General features: G+C 37.7%; 2 protein-coding genes and 1 long non-coding RNA gene across 7 annotated transcripts in view; 2 read left to right on the top strand and 1 right to left on the bottom strand.

Annotated features, from left to right (window-relative positions):
• The window catches only part of LOC124271084 (cytosolic phospholipase A2-like), a 107,766-nt gene extending 105,048 nt beyond the window's left edge, over positions 1–2,718 (top strand). For all 3 annotated transcript variants that reach the window (XM_046706156.1, XM_046706155.1, XM_046706157.1), the window contains one exon: positions 1,074–2,718. In XM_046706156.1, coding sequence (XP_046562112.1) covers positions 1,074–1,402 — 329 coding nt within the window. In that variant the 3' untranslated portion in view covers positions 1,403–2,718. The remainder of the gene's footprint in view (positions 1–1,073) is intronic.
• Positions 2,719–5,298: 2,580 nt separating this feature from the next.
• LOC124271083 lies at positions 5,299–5,974 on the top strand. Its single transcript, XR_006896939.1, has 2 exons — positions 5,299–5,526; positions 5,699–5,974. It is a non-coding gene; the product is annotated as an uncharacterized LOC124271083 (long non-coding RNA).
• Positions 5,975–17,530: 11,556 nt separating this feature from the next.
• The window catches only part of LOC124271082 (protein FAM102A-like), a 74,788-nt gene continuing 71,144 nt past the window's right edge, over positions 17,531–21,174 (bottom strand). For 2 of the 3 annotated variants that reach the window (XM_046706152.1, XM_046706153.1), the window contains 3 exons: positions 19,684–19,801; positions 18,453–19,271; positions 17,531–18,422 (listed from right to left, as the gene is read on the bottom strand). In XM_046706152.1, the coding sequence (XP_046562108.1) occupies positions 19,216–19,271; positions 19,684–19,801 (174 nt within the window). In that variant the 3' untranslated portion in view covers positions 17,531–18,422; positions 18,453–19,215. The remainder of the gene's footprint in view (positions 18,423–18,452; positions 19,272–19,683; positions 19,802–21,174) is intronic. The other variant, XM_046706151.1, reaches the window with a different exon arrangement.

Here is a 21,174-nt window from a genome sequence, read left to right as displayed (position 1 = left end):
CCTGGACGGAGATGCTTGTTAGGTCCTTAACATCACTTTCTGGACAGAGATGCTTCATAGGCCTTTAACATCACTTCTGGGTGGTGATGCTAGATAGGTCCTTAACATCACTTTCTGGGTGGTGATGCTTGATAGGTCCTTAACATCACTTTCTGGATGGTGATGCTTGATAGGTCCTTAACATCACTTTCTGGATGGTGATGCTAGATAGGTCCTTAACATCACTCTCTGGATGGTGATGCTAGATAGGCCCTTAACATCACTTCTGGATGGTGATGCTAGATAGGTTCCTAACATCATTTTCTGGATGGAGATGCTTGATAGGTCCTTAACATCACTTTCTGGATGGTGATGCTTGATAGGTCCCTAGCATCATTCTGGATGGTGATGCTTGATGGGTCCTTAAAATCACTTTCTGGACGGAGATGCTTGATAGGTCCTTAAAATCACTTTCTGAGCTGAGGTGTTAGATAGGTCCTTAACATCACTTTCTGGATGGAGATGCTTGATAGGTCCTTAACATCACTTTCTGGATGGTGATGCTTGATAGGTCCCTAGCATCATTCTGGATGGTGATGCTTGATCTGTCCTTAAAATCACTTTCTGGACGGAGATGCTTGATAGATTCCTAGCATCACTTTCTGACCTGAGATGTTAGATTGGTCGTTAACATCACTTTTGAGCTGAGATGCTAGATAGGTCATTAACATCACTTTCTGGATGGTGTTGCTGGATAGGTCCTTAACATCACTTTTCAGGTGAAATGTTAGATCATTTCACTGGATGGATGGTGATGCTGGATAGGTCCTTAACATCACTTTTCAGGTGAAAATGTTAGATATGTCATTAACATTCCCTTCAGGGATGGGGAGATCCCCGCTGGTTTGTTAACATCACTTTCAGGATTGTGCCAAATTAGGAATATTTCTTTTTATTTTGCAACATTTTGTCCTATGCAATATAGCCTCTTCTTAATTCAAAGTGGTCAATTTTTACTGACATTACCTGCTGACATGGGTCTGAATTTTGCTTTCAATAATCCTTCTTCAAATTGATTTGATTTTCTCCTCAAGGAATTCCTCGAGAAACAGAGGAGGAGAAGGACTTTGCTGACTTTGACCTGTTTGATGACCCTGAACGACCTTACTCAACCTTCAATTTCAAGTATACAAACAAATCCTTTGACCGTCTGACAAAGCTTACCGAGTTCAACACCCTAATGCACAAGGATCTGGTTTTGGAGCACATCAAGAGCTGCATCAAAGTGAGGCGGAGACATAGCATCCGACGACCAATCAAATTGAAGGACATTAAGAAACTTGGTCTGAAGGACAAAAACAAGGTTGAAAAGCTGGAGGCATTTATACGATCTTTGGATCAGGACGAACCACCGATATGTTGAGGATGATGCAGTTATAGCAGTCTTATCTTGTTCTTGGCAATAGATTTTATACAAGAATCAGATTATATTCAAACTGATAGCTGCTGACAAAGAAGTAGCAGTACTTTCATAAAGGCAATCTAAGCCTTTTATTGCACACAGGTTAGTCAGAGAGTTATCTCCCTTTTGTTGCTTCATTTATGAGATACTAGTTGTCTCTCTTCTGTTTCTGCATTTAAGCAAGATAATTATGTCCCTTTTGTGACTGCGTTTTCTCACTTATGTTTCTGCATTTACAAAGACAAGAGTTACCTCCCTTATATATTGGAACCTTGGTGTATTTTATGTCATTCGGGCCTTTCCGTAACACCCTGCCATGCAGAGCCTTGAATTCAAAGCATCAAAGCAGAAAAATATATGTAATGGCATTTAATTTAATGAAAAAGACATTCCTAATTATGGAAGAGTGCCAGCTGACAATGCCTTACACATGTGAATCTGTCTGCTGCTGTTTACACTGGAGTAGATTCTCACAGATTAATTTGTCACCATACAAAATATGTTGTATTGATAAACATGATGAATCAGATTGCCCCTCTCCATTTGTTTTGTATGGATAATTGAGGTACCTATGATGACCACAGTGTAATTGTATTGTATAAATGAGGTAATTCAATTAATTCACCATTGAAATGCTGTTCAAAATGGTATTATACCCAACTTTTCCTGACTCATTTTGAAAAAAATATACCACAGATAATCTCACTGTTGTATCTCTAGGTGCGAACTGTCTCAAGAAATCAGCTGAAGGAAATCATACAGATAAGATGTATTTATTTCATAGTAAGGATTTTTGTCCTTTGATAAAATATGTAGAAATTATCTTTGTAAAGTTGGGTTTTTGTTTCCGTATCCTGAGCTCCCTGTGTATAATAATCATATCTATCATCCCTAAACCATGACTAGCGTTGTCATTCAAGCCTCCGACAGGATTCATATTTCTCTCACATCGCCATGGACACAGGCATTCCAGCCCGTACATTCTATAAAATTAAAATGTAGCACTTATCTTGGTTGTTCTTATATTCCTTCCACGAAACCATGATTATGAAATCAGATATTCATCCTTTCACATTTTATGTGTCTAACAACTGCTGTAAATGTCAATCTGTTATTGTGCATGAAAATATTCCATTAATGTTGCTTTCAGCTTTCATCACACTTAGAATGACATGATAATTTATATGTGTGTTTCCATGGTCACAGTACAATCTGTATTCTGTGTATTTGATGTATCAAACATATATTTCATCAGCTTCAGACATGTTGTTCATGTTGATTTTTATCAATTTTACAATTTTCTACTAGATGTTGTACATATGTTTTGACTGCTCAGGGCTTAATTTGGATGATTGGTTGTTAGGAATGTAGCAGCTTTTCCCTGAAAAGGATGTACCATATATTACTGTAGATAAGCCGACCCCCTAACTTGACCCTTAAAATCAGTATCAAAATGGTATGTTTCGTACATAAGCCGCCCCCCCCACGATGAGGTCCTAATCGCGGCCAACTCAGACCACAAAACAGCTGTCAGTGACCAATAGTTATAACTTCAGTCTGCATTATTTACAGAAATCACAATCATATTGCGTCTACTCACGCCTTAAAATTTATTGTACTTGACAGAAAATGGATACGCATACATATATATTGTTTTGCTGAATTATATATTTATTGTAGCTGGACGATCACATGTCAGCAAACTGCCATGTTTATTTCACCTCATTCCATGCGCATACAACTTCCACTTACCATGTTCGTGAGGGTACGCTTTTCGTCGATAAGCCGACCCCTTTCTACAGGCTGCTTTTGTTGGTCTTCAAAATTTGGCTTATCTACGGTAATATATGGTATGTTGCAGTGAGGTGGGGACCTGTAACCTAGAATCCCCACAGGGGCCAAGGATGTAGTTAGTTGAGTTTTGTTGTCTGTCAGTTTCCATGAGTGCCTTAGTAGAAGTCAAGAGTGGTAGACTAGAACTTCAGTTGCAGCATCTAATTAGTACCCAATATTAGGTGATGTCATATTAAAGGACGAAGATATGGTAAACTCCGTTTTTAACGAACATGCTTAAAATGAACCAATTGTTTAGTCTCGGCCACTTTCTATATGATTTAGTTGAAATGTGTAAAATGAACTATGGTTGTAACAAACTTTAGTTAGTGGTCCTTTTGGGTTGATTCTAACTGTAGTTTACTGTATGTGTATAGCAACACCAGTTGTCTCCCCTTTGTCAGACCTTGGCCTCGAGCATTCGTCACCATTCGCCCCTTTCCGTAAACTCCGAGAAGACTCGTCCCCCTCTTGATGCTTATTATGTCTGAAAATACGACAAACCAATCAGAACGCGCGTACATGACCGCGGTGCTTTGATAAAAAAAATCCTGAGTACTTAAATCGTTTATGGCATTATGTCATTGTTTAAAAAATCATGAACAATATATATCGCCATATTGAAAGTACAAAGAACGTAGCTAACAGGATTTTGCTGCCTATTATTAAGTTTTTAATAAGAATCATGCGATTGACGGTGAGAGATTCAAAAACACGCATGTGCGTTAGTTGACATAATGGCTCTCATGGGTCCAACTGAGTGTATATCTGACGATCTTGCGGGCTTGTTATGGAGATTGTACGTGCGCTTCCAACAATTTTAGGAAATGTAATTACAAATGTTTCAAAACAATAATATTATATTTGTATGTAACTAATCAATTTTAATCTCAAACATTGGGCTTATATTTCACATCTCTTGGGATATTTTAGTCTGACTATTTTTTTGGTCATTCATATTTTTTTCAGCAAATTCATTTAAAATTCCACCAGGGGTATGACAGCAAGATTACACGAATGTTCAGTTTGAGAAATATATTAAAGTCATTCTTGAGTATGTGCTTTGGGATTTAATGTAGCTGAAATTTTTAAACTTTTATTGGCATATTCAATACAACAATTCCCCGTTGTGATTAGTAAACCGTAATTGGTAATATAAGGTTCACAGCTGGTAATAATTACATGAGAATATGTCTTTAACAAATATGTTTTTCTCCTTCTTTTAGTAGTATCAAAGAGGTTTAATTCTTTAAAATAAATAAGTAAACAAACCCCCAAAACAACAACCTAGCAATACAATGTACATGTGCTTCGGTGATAATTAAGCAACATTGGAATCAAACAGGGATAGAGTTATCGTTCTTGTTTAAAGTAGTTCCAATGTTCATGCGCCAATATGAAATCCTTCCAGAGGGGCACGAGTCGCTATTCGGCTTGTCCCGGAATAACACGAGTTGGTCACGAATGGGCCTCGAGGTGCCTCTTTTTGGGGTCATCTCTGTATTCAGTGTTTCTCTTTATCCTGATATTTGTTGGACTTGATTATTTCCATGGAAACCAGCCTGATCAACAACGTATCACATGTTCATTTCACAATCGTTAGACATACATTCCAACTGGTTGCTGCGGTTCACGTTCATTGGTCATGGAGGACAATATATCGTGGATTGGTCTTGGAGTAGGAAGTGATGTAATACCCTGGTTCAGTCATGTGATGTCATGGATGTATTGGCCATGTCATGGTTTTGACGGTTATGGACTTGGTACATGTTGTGGCTTGGACACAAGTCGTGGATTAGGTATCTCATAGATTGAGTACGTCACAGATCAGATACATCATGGATTGGTCACAAGTCATGGATTGTTGTTGATTGACATGAAATACACAATGTCATTTAGAAAGTGGTCAAATGTAACATGTTATATTTGGGATTACACTTTCTTTGTAAAGTGGGCGGTGGGGTAGCCTAGTGGTTATAGCGTCCGCTCGCCACGCTGAAGACCCGGGTTCGAATCCCCACGTGGGTACAATGTGTGAAGCCTATTTCAGGTGTCCCCCGCTGTGTTGTTGCTGGAATATTGCTAAAAGCGGCGTAAAACTAAAACTCAGTCAGTCAGTCAGTCTTTGTAAAGTACAGATTGGTGATTGACATATCTTGGATCAGATGCAGGTCTTGATTGGTAGCATCATGGATTTTCATGTCGATTTTTGTCCATGTTATTGATTGAGTACACTTTATAAATTGGAGTGAGTGAGTTTGGTTTTACGCCGCTTTTAGCAATATTCCAGCAATATCACGGCAGGGGACACCAGAAATGGGCTTCACACATTGTACCCATGTGGGGAATCGAACCCGGGTCTTCGGCGTGACGAGTGGACGCTTTAACCACTAGGCTACCCCACCGCCCCCTTATAAGTTGGAGTGAAAGTAGTCCTACTTAAATCTGTTCATACCATGTTGTTCTCCTACATGCTGGCTGGCCTCACTGGAACAGTGTATGTTTTATCTGTGCTGACTAAGGTCAATTGTGATTCTCTACAACATTGTGATCCATTAATGTGCTTCAGTCATTGTTATTATGTAATGTCATTACATTTCCTGTGATACAATTTGTATAGTGATATTTCTATTGACTGTAATTATGTATCATGTTTATGTATATCTTTGTGACAGAAATGATTAAATCAAATGATTTTTTGCCCACAGTTTGTGCAACTTTATGTGCAGCTTCAGTTCGTAACTATTTATGGTGAACATGTTATTTTCTCTTGTATTTTCTTTTCTTGGGATACTTCAACCTAACTTATCAGATATGGAATCAAGTTGAATTCTTTCATCAGGGTTTAACCTTGACTTAAAAACTAGGGGTCCAGAGAATCCCATATTGTAATTTCCAGGATCCTTTCTGTAAATATACTGGTCCTGTAAAGTAGTGAAATGGTTTAGCGTATTGTACTGTAAAAGTTTAGAATTACTTTGATTACAAGACGTGTGTACGTGTTAATAATTTGTAAGGTACAGTGAATATCATTGTACATGTTTTGGTATACATATTTGTGAGTACTGGATGCACATTTCTGTGTTGTGTAATCCCCTGTTTTATCTTCCTTCCAAATCTGTAAAATTGAAACATCCTCCCATAATGTCTTCAGGAGCCACACAAAGAAACCCACAAAAACATATTCATCATCCATTGAAGGGGACTTGTACATAAGAAATTAATATACTGCAAACCTGATAATGTTGCAGGTATGTCTTATGCACAGTTTGGTCTGTTTCAGTGAGAATACGTGTTAGGCATTTATAGCAGACAGCATAAAACAGAGTTATCCCCTGAATCTCTTTCATTCAGAAAAACCTTGTTACTGTTAGTGCGAAATAGCACCGGCATGTACCATTTTTTCAACCTCAAGCCACTGGCTAAAAGAGTTAAATTTACATCAAGTACAAAATGTTGAATCCAATGCATGAATAATAAAACCGAAAACTGTCAAGGGACACAACTCTGCACTATTCAAAACCCTGGACCACTAAAAGGAGTAATCTGTCTTGAGCACAGTTTTACTCTTTTTCAAACAATATTTCAGTACTGTTCCAAGTGTAGATGACAAATGACAAGAACCGTTTTCCATACAGAAACAATTTTTTTTATTAAAATGTATGTCTTCTACAATATTGTATTCAGCATGGTTTACAGAGATATTGGCATAAAAAACATAGCAAAATATGACTTGGTTTGGATACAACTTGCACTAAATAAATAACACCAACACAACACTATACACATACTTTTTATAACAAGAGAAACTACCCCTCTATAACGCTAACGTTGCCCTCCCTCACTGTAACACCAGATTTGGGGAGCAGGCCTGCAACAGGCAATGAGTGTGTACAACATTGGGGGACATTTTGACATCCAGATTCATACTACTCAAAAACATTAAGGAATACTATTTCGCCATGATAACTATAGTAATACGACTTGAATGTCCTTAACTTATTTTGAGCAGTATATATCCATGAATGCTTAAGTAAAATATGGGTTAGACATCTTGAAGGTTTTAAGAGATTTTCATGATGAAAGTACATGATATGGACTGAAAAATATGACTAGGTATTTCTGAACGAGATGAATTTTCATTTCAACATTGAACACAAGGTAGAATTAGGATGAGTAATGCTGTCTGTTGCATATCATGTTTTTATAAATATAATTTGGGTTCTTTGACTTGACTGTATTATTATCATATACAAATGTACTCAGGAATGAAACACTATATTTACCCTGATATAAAAACGTTATTTTCCTCAAGTGATATAAAAAGTTGTGCCAGAACTACTTTTTATAACTTTGTAAAGCTATGACTATCCGAGCAAGATGAAGAACAGTAATTTCATAAGACTGAGCATTTGACTTTTTTCGATATAATGTTTATCTAATCTTCTGACACACGGAGTTTTAAGTTTTCACTTTTGGCTGCACAAGGGATGAAAATAACGATGTAACAATTAACTTGACACAGATATGTTTATCTGGCAAGTAAGGACAGATATAGCTAAGAAGGTAGGTTTGGATAATTGGACATCTGGGCCCACTTGCACAAAGCCATCTATGGTGATCTCAACTCCTAAACTCTAACACAGATTTTGACGGTCTTAGCGCTAAGATAGCTTTGTGCACATGGCCCCAGCAATTTCTGAATGCTGTTTGGTCAGTAGGAAGGTTCTAGTAGTAACAATGTTTTACTTTTGAGAAAAATATGTAACATTGTCCATCATGAAATAAAAAAATATTTTGTCATCTGAACTAGGCTGTAGGGTTTTATGAAACTTATTTTCTGAAATTTTCATCATATTGACAATTAAGATGTCAACAATAATAAACAGAATTATCTTCTCAAAACATGGAATTATTTCAGGGTAACACCATTTATGCAGTTGTCATAGATAACATAGCATTCCTCAAACTTGTATATTCTGTGTATCACAACCTCTGCAGCCTGTCAGTGAAACCTAGCTCAAATATTACATCACACTCACAGCTGGTATGCATGAATAAAAGGTCAAAATAAAGGTTCAAGTTCAGAAAACAATTTCTTCAATAACTCTACAGTAAGGAAAAAAACAAGCCTGTCCAATCACAAGATCATTTTAGGAACACTTATAGTGAGTGAGTTTAGTTTTATCGTCGCTTCTAGCAATATTCCAGTAATATCAGGGTGGGGGACACCAGAAATGGGCTTCACACATTGTACCCATGTGGGGAATCGAACCCGAGTCTTTCGTGTGACAAATGGAGGTTTTAACCACTAGGCTACCCCACTGTCCCAGATTACTTTCATCCATAAAATGTAAATAATAAGCAGCCCTTTAAATTAATGAAAATGATATTCAATGTACATTTTTTTCTAATCTCATATTTTTAGGTTACCTACTTTTCCGATCATGTCGCAGGCTCTTATGTCACAACCTCAATACCCCAAAAAACTTCGTGAATATCTGTTTGAAATAATGACAAGTTTGCTAAAATGATCAGTCAGACAATCAGTAGAAAACATAACTGGTTAAGCTAAAGCTGGGCACACAGTATACGCCATATTTACATGCAAAGCACTTCTGTCAGCCCTGCTGGGAATAGTTAAAAATCGATATTCTTCATGATCTTCTTGTAAAGAATACAAGTAACATCATAACAAAGATAATTCTGTTGGTTCTGGAAACAATTTTTGATGAAATGACAGCATGGCAATGGCAGCATTTTCTCCTTCATACTGTTGTTGCTTGACCTCATATCATTGGGAGTTTCTGAGTGATGAAATGAGCAAAACATCTTCTTTATATTAAAACTGATATATCAAGCACAAACCTTCCCCAATAGCTGTCTCCCAGCTGGTTTCTCAAAGCAGATTAAGTGTTGTTAATATTAGTCAGTATGGCTTTATGCCGCTAATAGCAATATCATGGTGGGGGGCACCAGAAATGGGCCTCACAGAGTGTACCCATGTGGGAAATCAAATCCGGGTCTTTGGTGTGACAAGCCAAAACTTTAACCACGCCTCTGCCCTTATGAGGAATGAGACCTGGATGTCCCTACTGTTTGGTATCAGAGCCCACTTTAAAAAAAGGGATCTTTGGCCAGACCGTTTTCAAAGAGTGATGAAGACATTTTAAGTTCCCTTCGTCCTTCGAAATGCTATCTGAACATGTTGCAAGCAGTATTAGTTAGGCTCATTACTTATCCAGGTTATTGTATTCTGTGCAAAATTGATTTGCCCTGAACATGGTTATTTAGCAAACATCAGTACTTTTCAGACATTGTCAACATCTCATTACGTAATGATTGGTCAACTCTGTAAATTGATTAATAAAATAAAAATGGAAAACTTATACCAGCCTCACCTTAACATTAAGTCAAACAGTATCTGTCCCCTCCCAGCTAAAAACATACAAAGGGGAGAGGAAAGCACAGACGATACCCAAAAAGCCATATTTCCACTGAAGTATGAAGCTTGCCAAAATGATAAAATATATGAACGCAACAACAACAGTCACACACCAGATAAAAGTAAACACATGTATGGCGGTCATTCTGAAGCCAGACATTCTTCTGTAACTAAATCTAACCTGACTTTAACAAGGTGAACAAACAAAGCTTTATGCACTAATTTCACATTCCAGTATTTGTCTCCTTGAAATGAATATTCATGTTGACTGAAAATGTACTAAGGAAAAAAAAAAGAGGGGATTACAAGAAAAATAAGTGTTCCTTTATTTCCCACACCAAAGTTTCTTCACAAACTTTGTATTGCACAACTTTTGAAGAAACCTGGAAAAAGATAAATGGTACACTTGTTCTTTTATGTGATCCCTTTTTTTTCCCCCTCAGTATATATTAAGAGGAAATTAAAATAAAAATACATTATGATAAAAAGTATTATAAATATAATTTTTTTGCATATGCGACCCCAAAGAAAACCTTTTCTCCTTATTGCATTGGTCTATGAAATTTATTTTAAAAAAATATTATTATTTTTTTTTTTAATGTTAAACATTCTCCTGCACTGGTAATTACAGTTATGTTCCCAACAACATCCCTGAGTCCTGTGGTCCCGGAGCTCCGAGATTCACAATGTCTATTCCACAGCGTAGTCCAGCATCAGTCTACAGCTGCTAGCACTAGCAACATTAATTTGATTAAAATAACAGGACACCTCATATACAAATGGTAGTCTTGCATTGGATCTATGGGATACAGGGGATTAAACTACAAGATAACAGTCAAGATCTGGGTTAGAATCAGTCTTTTTAGGAAAAAGGTGGTACCATGTCATTTCTACAACCAACAAAAGTGTGTTCTCACCCATGAAGATCCAAGTTAAAATTGGTCTTCAGCAACCCAGGCTTGATGTAAGAGGCCACTAACGGGATTGGGTGGTGAGGCTAGCAGACTTGGTTGACGAGTCGTCATATCTTGATTGTGTAGATCAATGCTGATGCTGTTGATCACTGGATTGTCTGGTCCAGATTCGATTATTTACAGACTGACTGAGTTTGGTTTTACGCCGCTTTTAGCAATATTCCAGCAACATCACGGCGGGGAACACCAGAAATGGGCTTCACACATTGTACCCTTGTGGGGATTTGAACCCGGGTCTTCGGCGTGACGAGCCAACGCTTTAACCACTAGGCTACCCCACCGCCCCTATTTACAGACTGCCTTCACACAGTAGGAATATTGCTGAGGCAGCGTTAAGCAACAAACAAACAAAATAACCACAAGATACTTGGGTAAAGTTACACTCACGACTACCACGAAATGGAGGGGGTCCTATGAAGTGTTATATAGCTAAAATATTTGTTTTGTCCCAGACATAAAAATTATTGTTAATTACAGGACGTTGTCAACTCAACAAATAAATTAATGTCACTTTTAACTTCAACCCCAAATGAAAAATTCATCTGAAAAAACCCAAACCAATTTCAATACTGATAACACATTCTAAATCTCTCATCTCACAAGGGATTCTTTTCATTTCAAAGGTAGTTGTTTGTTATGAAAATCATACATTTTCAAAGACTATGTTTTAGTATACCACACAGCCTGCCAAATTTATTGTTTTGTTTGGATGCAAGATGGTTAAATATATAATTACTTCCAAGGGGTTGTTCACTTGAAACCCTTGTATTACATACATAAGCACAAAGTATATGTAGTTAACAAAGATATCACAAAAATGTCATCCAATGAACACAAGAAAAGAAAATGAGCAAGTCAACCTGTAGCCATATTGCCGAGTGAAAGAACAAACGTAAGAATTACGTCTGACTTGATATTGAACAGAGCAAAGGGACATAAGCAACAGCTCTCTGGGGATTGTGTTGGGTGTGTGTGCAATTTATATTGATTACAATGCCCAGCAAATCCTCCTGAGGGACTGGTCATTTATGATAGAGGGAGGTGATCTGAGAACTATCACAACTTTCCCACACATTATTTTCCGAAGACTTGCATGAAAAAAATTAAAAAATAAAAAATTCCCACACATCCCTCCCCCCCTCCCAATGTAACATATGTCCAAACTTCCCCATATATGAGGCTCAATTGTATAAACAGGAAAAATGCACAACAATATTCACTATACCAAATACTTGACAAGAAACATAAAATGTCCTGAAATCAAAATCTCTAAATCATACAGTACAGTAGGCAACGCAGTTCTTATTACTTCGCAGGACCCTTGAACACATATTCACCAGGGAACATTAGTTTCGTAGAACTAGCTTTTGTAGGCCTTGCCACTTCCGTTAGTTGTGATATATTTTAACAATCCCCTTACTTTAGCTGTTTTATTAATTTACCACACCCTATTCCAGCCACCCCTATTCCGACTGTCCACCCCCACCCAGGCCATCCCTATCCTGACTGTCCACCCCCAACCAGGCCACCCCTATTCTGACTGTCCACCCCCACCCAGGCCACCCCTATTCCGACTGTCCACCCCACCCCAGCTGCCCTTATTATGACTGTCCAACTCACCCCACTCCTGCAACGCTATTCTGACTGTCCAGCCCAGCCCAGCCCAGCCCACCCTATTTTGACTGCCCCCCTTCACCCCTATGATAAATATCCAGTCCCTAATCCGATATTTGGCACCAGGAGTCATGGACTGAAAGCAGTGGGAGTCCCACATCACAGCCCTGCAACAAACCATGGATGGACGAGATGCAGCAAACACAATGTGAGAACGATTCTAATGCCAGGAATGTTTTACAGTCACATCTTCACCATTTACACACGGACAAAATATGGTGGTTTTCAAAGAAAAAGGGACACATTTCACCAAAAGCATTACATCCTATCTTCATGACAACTTATTGGGATGGACCAACAAGTCATCAGCTGACTCTTCATCACAACAGTATCTCAACTAGTCCTAAGTACTAGTAGTTGTCATAACCATCGTTGGCATTAATAGTCATGGCAGAAGCACAACTAGTCATTACTATTACTATTCATTGTGAAAGCATTCTTAAGGGACAACTACTTCTAATTCTGTGATTTAAAAAAAAATACTTGAAAAAAATGGCAAATTGTCCTTGGGAAAAATATATCGTCTGTTGGTTGTTTGTAAAAATATGTTTTGTAGTTAACTTTCAGAAAGTAAAAATTAACCCTGCTATGTAAAGCACTGACAAAAGACAGTCTGTCTAAACAAAATCCTAGCACCCTAGCCCCATCATATTAAACAGTGTGCCTCTAACTAGTCATTAGTATTACTAGTCATCAAGAAAACAATATAATTACTAGTCAGGAAACCAGTTTGTAAGCCTTGGAGGTGGGAGCAGCACTAACCACAAGACGTTGAGCATAAAATGAGACAAAACCTTCTCATGTAGTTCTCATGAGCACCAAAATACCTTTAAATGGATATGTCATAAAATAATGAATTCTATTTAACATAACAAAATCTTTTGCCAATACAGATGGACATGAATATTTAAGGTTGGAAGGCCATGAAAGCAAGATATATGAAAGTGGACAACATGAAAGTCCAAAATGAAACCAATGTGTAATGGGTGCTTTCATGCATGTGCAACCACATCACTACCTTGTTGAATGGCAGTTTCCATGGCAACATAAGCATGAAATATTTTGAGGATGATATCACCTTTACCATTAACAATATACTAAAATTTCATGCAAAATCCTAATCCTATTCCTTTAGCGCACATACTGCGACAAGATAAAACGAAGGAGATACATAGAGGACTAAACTCCCTGTTCTTTCCACAAAACCTAATGGTTGTTGAAACTTTCCCTTGACAAGTGTATCCTATGTTTTAGAAGATCTTTCGAACATACTATGTGTCATCCTTCCCCAACCCACATCAAATTCTCAAACAATCTGTAAACAATCTTTTTAATCATCTACAATTTAGATGAAAGTCCTGTTGTCTTGTGTATTTAACACAAAACAATAGTGTAGAAAGAGAATATTGCCTTGTAACAAATATGGAAAACATTTTAGTTTCATCAATGTTTTAAATTGGCTTTTACAAAATATACATACAGTAACTTGACTGTATCATTCTAATAAGCACCCCCATGTTAATTTTCTAAGCATCCAAAGCGCTAATCATAGCATAATGGTAATGTACATGCAGGAACTATTGGAACCCAACACCCTGTTACACACTATGACCATGTTGTATATGAACACAACATTGTGTTACACTGATCAGGTTGTATCTGAATACAACACTGTTACACATTGTGAAAGATCCAGGCAATGTCGACAATACACCACACAGTATAAGCACTATAACAACTATTATGCACTGGGGACCCACCATGTTGTCCCAAAGCTTCCACTATCAGTGTTGTATTTTGTGGACTTTCTCAATGACACAACAAGGTAAAACAAAACTTGGAGACCTAAAAAATCTATTTACTTTGTTAAAGTTGAAGAATATTTCTGAACACTTTTGTCTGAAAGCTTTCTTGTCATCATCAGTGTTTGAAAATTAAAAGGGTGGGATGATACAAGGTTATAGTCCATTTGGGTTCATATCCTGTTGGGTACAGAGGTTTCAGAACCATGTGTCTTATTTATGTTTTGTGCACTTATCCCAATTTTGAGTTATTTAATCATTTGTCGTTCTCATTTGAACCCAAATGGACTATAAGTTTACAAACAAAAAATTTAATTTTAATTTTACATACAAATCTTGATCTTCCAAATCTCCTAACTTTAGCACACCGGCAATGACATGAAGAATACCAGAATATTCCTGAACGCTTTTGTCTGAAAGCATTTATGTTACCATCAGTGTTCGAAAATTAACAGGGAACAGTGTGGCACTTAAGGTAAATTTTCACATCATATACAAAACTTGATCTTCCAAATCTCCAAATTTTAGAATGACATGAACCATGACACTAGTGCCTAATTCCGAACACTGATCTTCTTACTGAGCAAAACAATGGGATAAACGTCGGGAATATATACAATGACTAGGTTGATATGAGTATGATCAACACGGCAAGTGTGTTTGTCTGCACCAATGAAGTCATTCAGGCGATGAACGCTACCAACATAACCACAAATATGACCATCAAATAGTAATGATCAGTAATGATGAGATAAGGAGGGAAATATAGACAGCAAACACTGCAAGAGAGTAAGAACAAAGGGGGATAACTCCCGAGAATGAAGGGAGTTAACTCTTGATGAACACACCTCATGCCAAAGATATAAACTTATTTTCTAAAATGAACTAAATATTTAATCAGACATCCTTTGTTTCATCTTTGTCTGAGTCAGCCCCCATCTTTGTAATTATTATGTTACACTGTTTTGAAGTCTTTACATCCAGCATACACCAAGCACTTCATACAAGATCTACAACCACTTAATATAAACTAATAGAAGCTTGAGCTAGGGTTGAACACTAAGTGAATATATGATTGGATAGGATTTTATACCAAACCCTACAAGGTATCATTAGTTTAAAAGACCTGAGATGACCATCAATATCTACAAATTATTTACACAAATTCAGTTTAAACTGATTTGTCTTTGAATTTCAGTGTGTTGAAAAAGGGAAAATTCAATGATATTATGAAAGTTATATTGGTATTTTTTTTTTAAGACTCTGTATAACAATATCTCTGGAAGTTTTCCATAATACTATATCAACAACATATCTGTTATTTTTCATTTTTCGGTATTAACAATATCAGTGGTATTTTTCTGCAATACAATATTAATAATAATTATCTTTGGTAGTTTCTAACACCAAAAGTGAATAAACATTTCATCAAAACATTTTAGATAACATATCTGAAATTACTACAAGTAATGGACAATGTAAGTATAGACAGCCCAGGAATGAAGCTTCAGCAAAATGAAATGGCAGCAGCAAGGTCAGGTAAACAGCAAGGTCAAGGTAAACAGCAAGGTCAAGGTAAACAGCAAGGTCAAGGTAAGCAGCAGGTCAAGGTAAGCAGCACAAAGGTCAGAGGATATATACAACATGGAGCTATTACACACAATATCACAAAACATGAGAAACAAATTGAAGGATTCAATGAAAGAAATGGCAGCAAGTGTACGGACGCTTCATACTACAAATGAAAGGGTTGTCAAATATCTTTAAAAAACATGCAACAAAATACAGTTATTGCTTCTAAGCTGAATTAACAGAACTTGCACGACACTCATAAAATAATATCGCTATTGCTTCGAAGCAGGTTAGCTGGTGACTATATGGATATAGATACTTCCTAGACAGTATATTGTTCACCGTAACTATGGTTACTAGAGAACAGTGTCCGTGTGCGGTACCATCAAACAATGTCACAACAGAACAGTGGTATTAAAGATGGCTGCCGGTGTGTAGTGGTTAAGATTAAATGAGAGTTATTGTAAAAAATCTTGAATGATAAATTTCTGTGTTGCTTTGAACGTTTTTGAGCAAGGCACATTTATGATACAAGTTACTGGTGGTCGGTGGATTTGTGATTTTGACATTTTGAATTCTTATCATTACCAGATGGTTGTTGTGAAACAAAGCACTATCACTGGGCTTTACGCCGCTTTTAGCAATATTCGAGCAATATCACGGCGGGGGACACCAGAAATGGGGTTCACACATTGTACCCATGTGGGGATTTGAACCCAGGTCTTCATCGTGATGAGCAAACACTTTAACCACTAGGCTAACCCACCGCCCCCATACACGAGAGAGGTTGCAAAAACACACCAGCAGACATCCTTAATAAAACATGTCAAAGTAGAACACTGTTCTACACAGTTGATACAGCAGATCGCTACCATCACACTTCTATGTTAAACCAATGCGCCATCTAAAGCTATTGTGATAATGCCATTTCTTACCAGTTAACAGTCTCAGGCACTTCAGGAAATATAGCGTTAACACTTGGGTTGGTTACCATGGAAATTGATAAAAATCGTTAGTGTAATGTCAACTGTTGTTATGGTGATTTTGCTGTATCGGAAATGCCACGGATATCACAGTCATCGTTCTTTGGTGCTATATCTCGACAGCAGTACAGTCTTCAATAACTCTAGCATTTTAAATAAATGACATGAATAAAGCTTTCGTAAAAAGCAAATTCTGGCGAATTTTACCAGTATGTGACGTATTGGTGAGAAACAACATAGTGACATAGCTACACAAACAAGCTGAGTGACACGTACACAACAGCATCTAACCTGAAACTGTCTGCCACAGCTGTAGAACTTGGAGTGAAAGAGGGAGTGAGTGAGTGAGTGAGTTGGGTTTTACGCCACTTTTAGCAATATTCCAGCAATATCACGGCTGGGGACACCAGAAATGGGCTTCACACATTGTACCCATGTCGGAAATCGAACCCAGGTCTTCAGTATGACGAGCAGACGCTTTAACCACTAGGATACCCCAACGCCTCCTGTAGGACTTGGGGGGCGGTGGGGTAGCCTAGTGGTTAAAGCGCTCGTTCATCACGCCGAAAACCCAGGTTCGATTCCCCACATGGATACAGCGTGTAAAGCCCATTTCTGGTGTCCCCCGCAGTGATATTGCTGAAATACTGCTAAAAGCGGCGTAAAACTAAACTCACTCACTCACTGTAGGACTTCGATGTAATATGGGTACTGAACATGGCCTTTTTATTTATTCTTTACAATCTCTGTCACAATATGGCTGAAATTTTACCTCACTGTTTACAATATGACACCTTTAAATTCACTGTATTAAACATATTTTATTCACAAATGGTGAATGGGTTTCGGCCATTGTTCTCTGACTTCATTCTTTAAAATGATTAGGGTGAATTATTTTATGACAATATAAAGCAAGGTTGCTCCAGCACCACGTAGCACAAAGTGATCGCAGCGCTAAGATCATCGTAACTCCCATATTTCAACATAGGGCTTATGGTAGTTATAGCACTAAGATCATCGTAACTCCCATATTTCAACATAGGGCTTATGGTAGTTATAGCACTAAGATCACCGTAACTCCCATATTTCAACATAGGGCTTATGGTAGTTATAGCACTAAGATAGCTGTTGCAACTGCATCCTTGGCAATGACTTTACACGGTCTTATATGTAGTTAAATGAGTTATAGAGGTATGACTGCATATGATGTCAAGAGATGAATCTGAACACTCTTCTTCTTTATAAGCCCTCAAATCACACTTGCAAAGACAGATCTAACACTAGCATCAATCTGAATTGTATTTAATTACTATTTAGGAAATTTGATTGCCAGATTTGGGTGAACATCTAAGACAACTAAGAACGCCTGGCAATGCTGTTACACAAGACAGCACAGCTAATTAATCCCATTTTTACATTATGGCCAGACCAAATATATCCAAATGGAACATGGTGCACTAAAATGATCAAAGATCACTGGCTCATACATATGCGGCAGACAGTAACAGATATACATCATCGTCAATACTTCCCCATTCTGTATAAACAATATTTCTCCTTCATCTGTAAATACATAAGACCAAATACAGTGCAGCATGCTTGGTCGAAGCAAGAGAGAAACAAGCTATAGCTCTCAATCAGTGATCAGAAAGACCAGTGCTCTGACCAATCAGTGATCAGATAGACCAGTGCTCTGACCTATCAGTGATCAGATGGACCAGTGCTGACTAACCAGTGCTCTGACCAATCATTGATCAAATAGACCAGTGCTCTGAATAACCAGTGCTCTGACCAATCAGTGATCAGATGGACCAATGCTCTGACCAGTCAGTGATCAGAAAGACCAGTGCTCCGACCAATCAGTCATGAGATAGACCAGTGCTCTGACTAACCAGTGCTCTGACCAATCAGTCATGAGATAGACCAGTGCTCTGACCAATCAGTGATCAAACAGACCAGTGCTCTGACCAATCAGTTGTCAGGTAGACCAGTGCTCTGACCAATCAGTGATCAAATAACAACAGCAAAATTTCTCATTCAACAGGCAGCCTCAATATCGGCTGCGGAAGTGTTCTCATTAAACACACACACACAGAGTAGGGTTTGTTTGACTTCATGAGTTCTAGTCACCCATGTCCTTCCTTGCTGGACTTAGAATAGACACACATCATCTCTACACTGCATGTCAGCTGTACATCTTCACAGGTATTGAAGTATCGACGATGACTGAACATAAGTTGACAGGAAACATCACAGGACATCCTCCTACACAGACGGATTTCAGTTATAAAATAAGACAGCTGTAAAAAATATCCACATTGTAAAATGCTATCTTCCAAGCTTGTTCCCATATATACAAAGTCTGAAGTGTTTAAAAGCCCTCTAGGATGGATGAGGTCAACACAATGGCAGCCGTATCGTTGCTTTCAGGTCAATGCATGAAGTTTTCTATGTGGCGAAAGGGAGACAATTCACATGAAGAAGAGTTTCATCACCAGAGGGCAGTGGTTCCATCTTTACTGACAATCAGCTGAAGACCTTGTGAAGCTGAAAGAGGGAGAAACAAGTGGTTGACAGTGGGTTATCTCCCCCTGAGTAGTATTTCCCTTATGTTACGGCTTGAGCTGGTTGGTTGTTGTTTAACGTCACAGAAAGCTATTTTCCAGCTATGGCAGCGGTATGCAAATAAATGAGTGGACCAGACAATCCAGTGATCAACAGCATGAGCATCGACCTATGCCATTAGGTTATGATGATGTGTGTTAACCACCCCATTCCGTTAGTCGCCTCTTACAACAAGCATGGGTTACTAATTCTAACCCGATCTTCACGGGGGATCAAATCAAACCTGGGTCTTCAGGGTGACAAGCAAACACCTAAACCACTAGGCCATCCCTCCACTACCCCCATGTTGGTGTAAAGTCATTTACAAAACAAAATCCCTCATTTGGTGACCTACATTCCTCATCCTTTTCCACCGGTCCAAGATCTGTTCCCTGGAGAAGCTCGTCCACCAACGCCTCGGCATTCACCCGCGTCTGGTCCACCCGCAATTCCTTCCCAGACTCCTCCATTTTCTGTATGGACCAATCAGAGGTGAGAGTTAAATACTGTTTAAAGCTAACTGAATTTATAAAAATTTCTGATGTGACATTTATAGTGTATTTCTCCTAGAAACATTAATAACATAGTATTGGATCAAGAAGTTACGTGCATCGATTTGTCAATCATTAATATTTCATGATATTCTTTCTGATTTGTAACTAAGTCATAATCTATACATTCCATAGAAACATTTAAAAATATATTTGTATTAAAGAATTCATTGTTTATTGTTTAATGTGAATATTTTTCCCCTGTTTGATGTGAATATGTACATACGTACATCACTTATAGAATAATAACCATAACAGCTGCTTGAAAATCATTTACGAAAATAGAACAAATTAAAGTGTGCTTTAAAAAAAACAGTGAAAAACTTCTATGAAACAAAAATGTGTGAAAGAATGTAATCATAGCCGAGTGCTTCAAGCCCTCAATAAACATATACTACAAAGATGAAACAGTGCAAAAATGTTTACATGTCCCTTTACAGTAAACGTTGATATAAACATTGCCTTCTGTACTGAATGATCACATAAAATACAAGTGGTTTCAAAAATAAGTCAATTTAAGTCCTCATTTTGAGCTAGAGTTAGGGAATGAACAATATCGAAACTTTGAAGCAATTAGGATGAAGTATAAAAAAATCATGTTAAGTTAAGTCCTCATTTTGAGCTAGAGTTAGGGAATGAACAATATCGAAACTTTGAAGCAATTAGCATGAAGTGAGTATCAGAGAGTGGTCGATAGTATGAGCACACTCACTGAAGGAGCAAGTTATGGTGTTCTAAGGGCTACACATGGTTATATAGCATGGAGTATATAGGGCCTACAACATAGGAAGATTATAGGTGTAATATGTGGTGTTAGTATAGCTGACTACAAAACACTGCAGTGTGACCATTAGGTATGTAACATGAGTACATCCAGCAGTAAAACCTGGGTCAAGCTAGTCCCAAACTAACAATTAGTTAGGCAGTATTTTCTTTATAACTACTGGTTTACTGGTATTCGCTGTCATTCGATCAAAAAATACATAAATTTAAATAAGGTCACCAGTACCCAATAATACTGTTGATGTACAACATTCTGATTACTGTGGATGTACAACATTCTGATTACTGTGGATGTACAACATTCTGATTAATTCTGATGTACTGTTGATGTACAACATTCTGATTACTGTTGATGTACAACATTCTGATTACTGTTGATGTACAACATTCTGATTACTGTTGATGTACAACATTCTGATTACTGTTGATGTACAACATTCTGATTACTGTTGATGTACAACATTCTGATTACTGTTGATGTACAACATTCTAATTACTGTTGATGTACAACA

The sequence above is a fragment of the Haliotis rubra genome, unplaced genomic scaffold (genome assembly GCF_003918875.1).
Source record: "Haliotis rubra isolate DU_JTF1 unplaced genomic scaffold, ASM391887v1 Scf157, whole genome shotgun sequence".
Classification (NCBI taxonomy): domain Eukaryota; kingdom Metazoa; phylum Mollusca; class Gastropoda; order Lepetellida; family Haliotidae; genus Haliotis; species Haliotis rubra.
The sequence above is the reverse complement of the archived record's forward strand: the minus strand, read 5'-3'. Positions and strand labels throughout refer to the sequence as shown.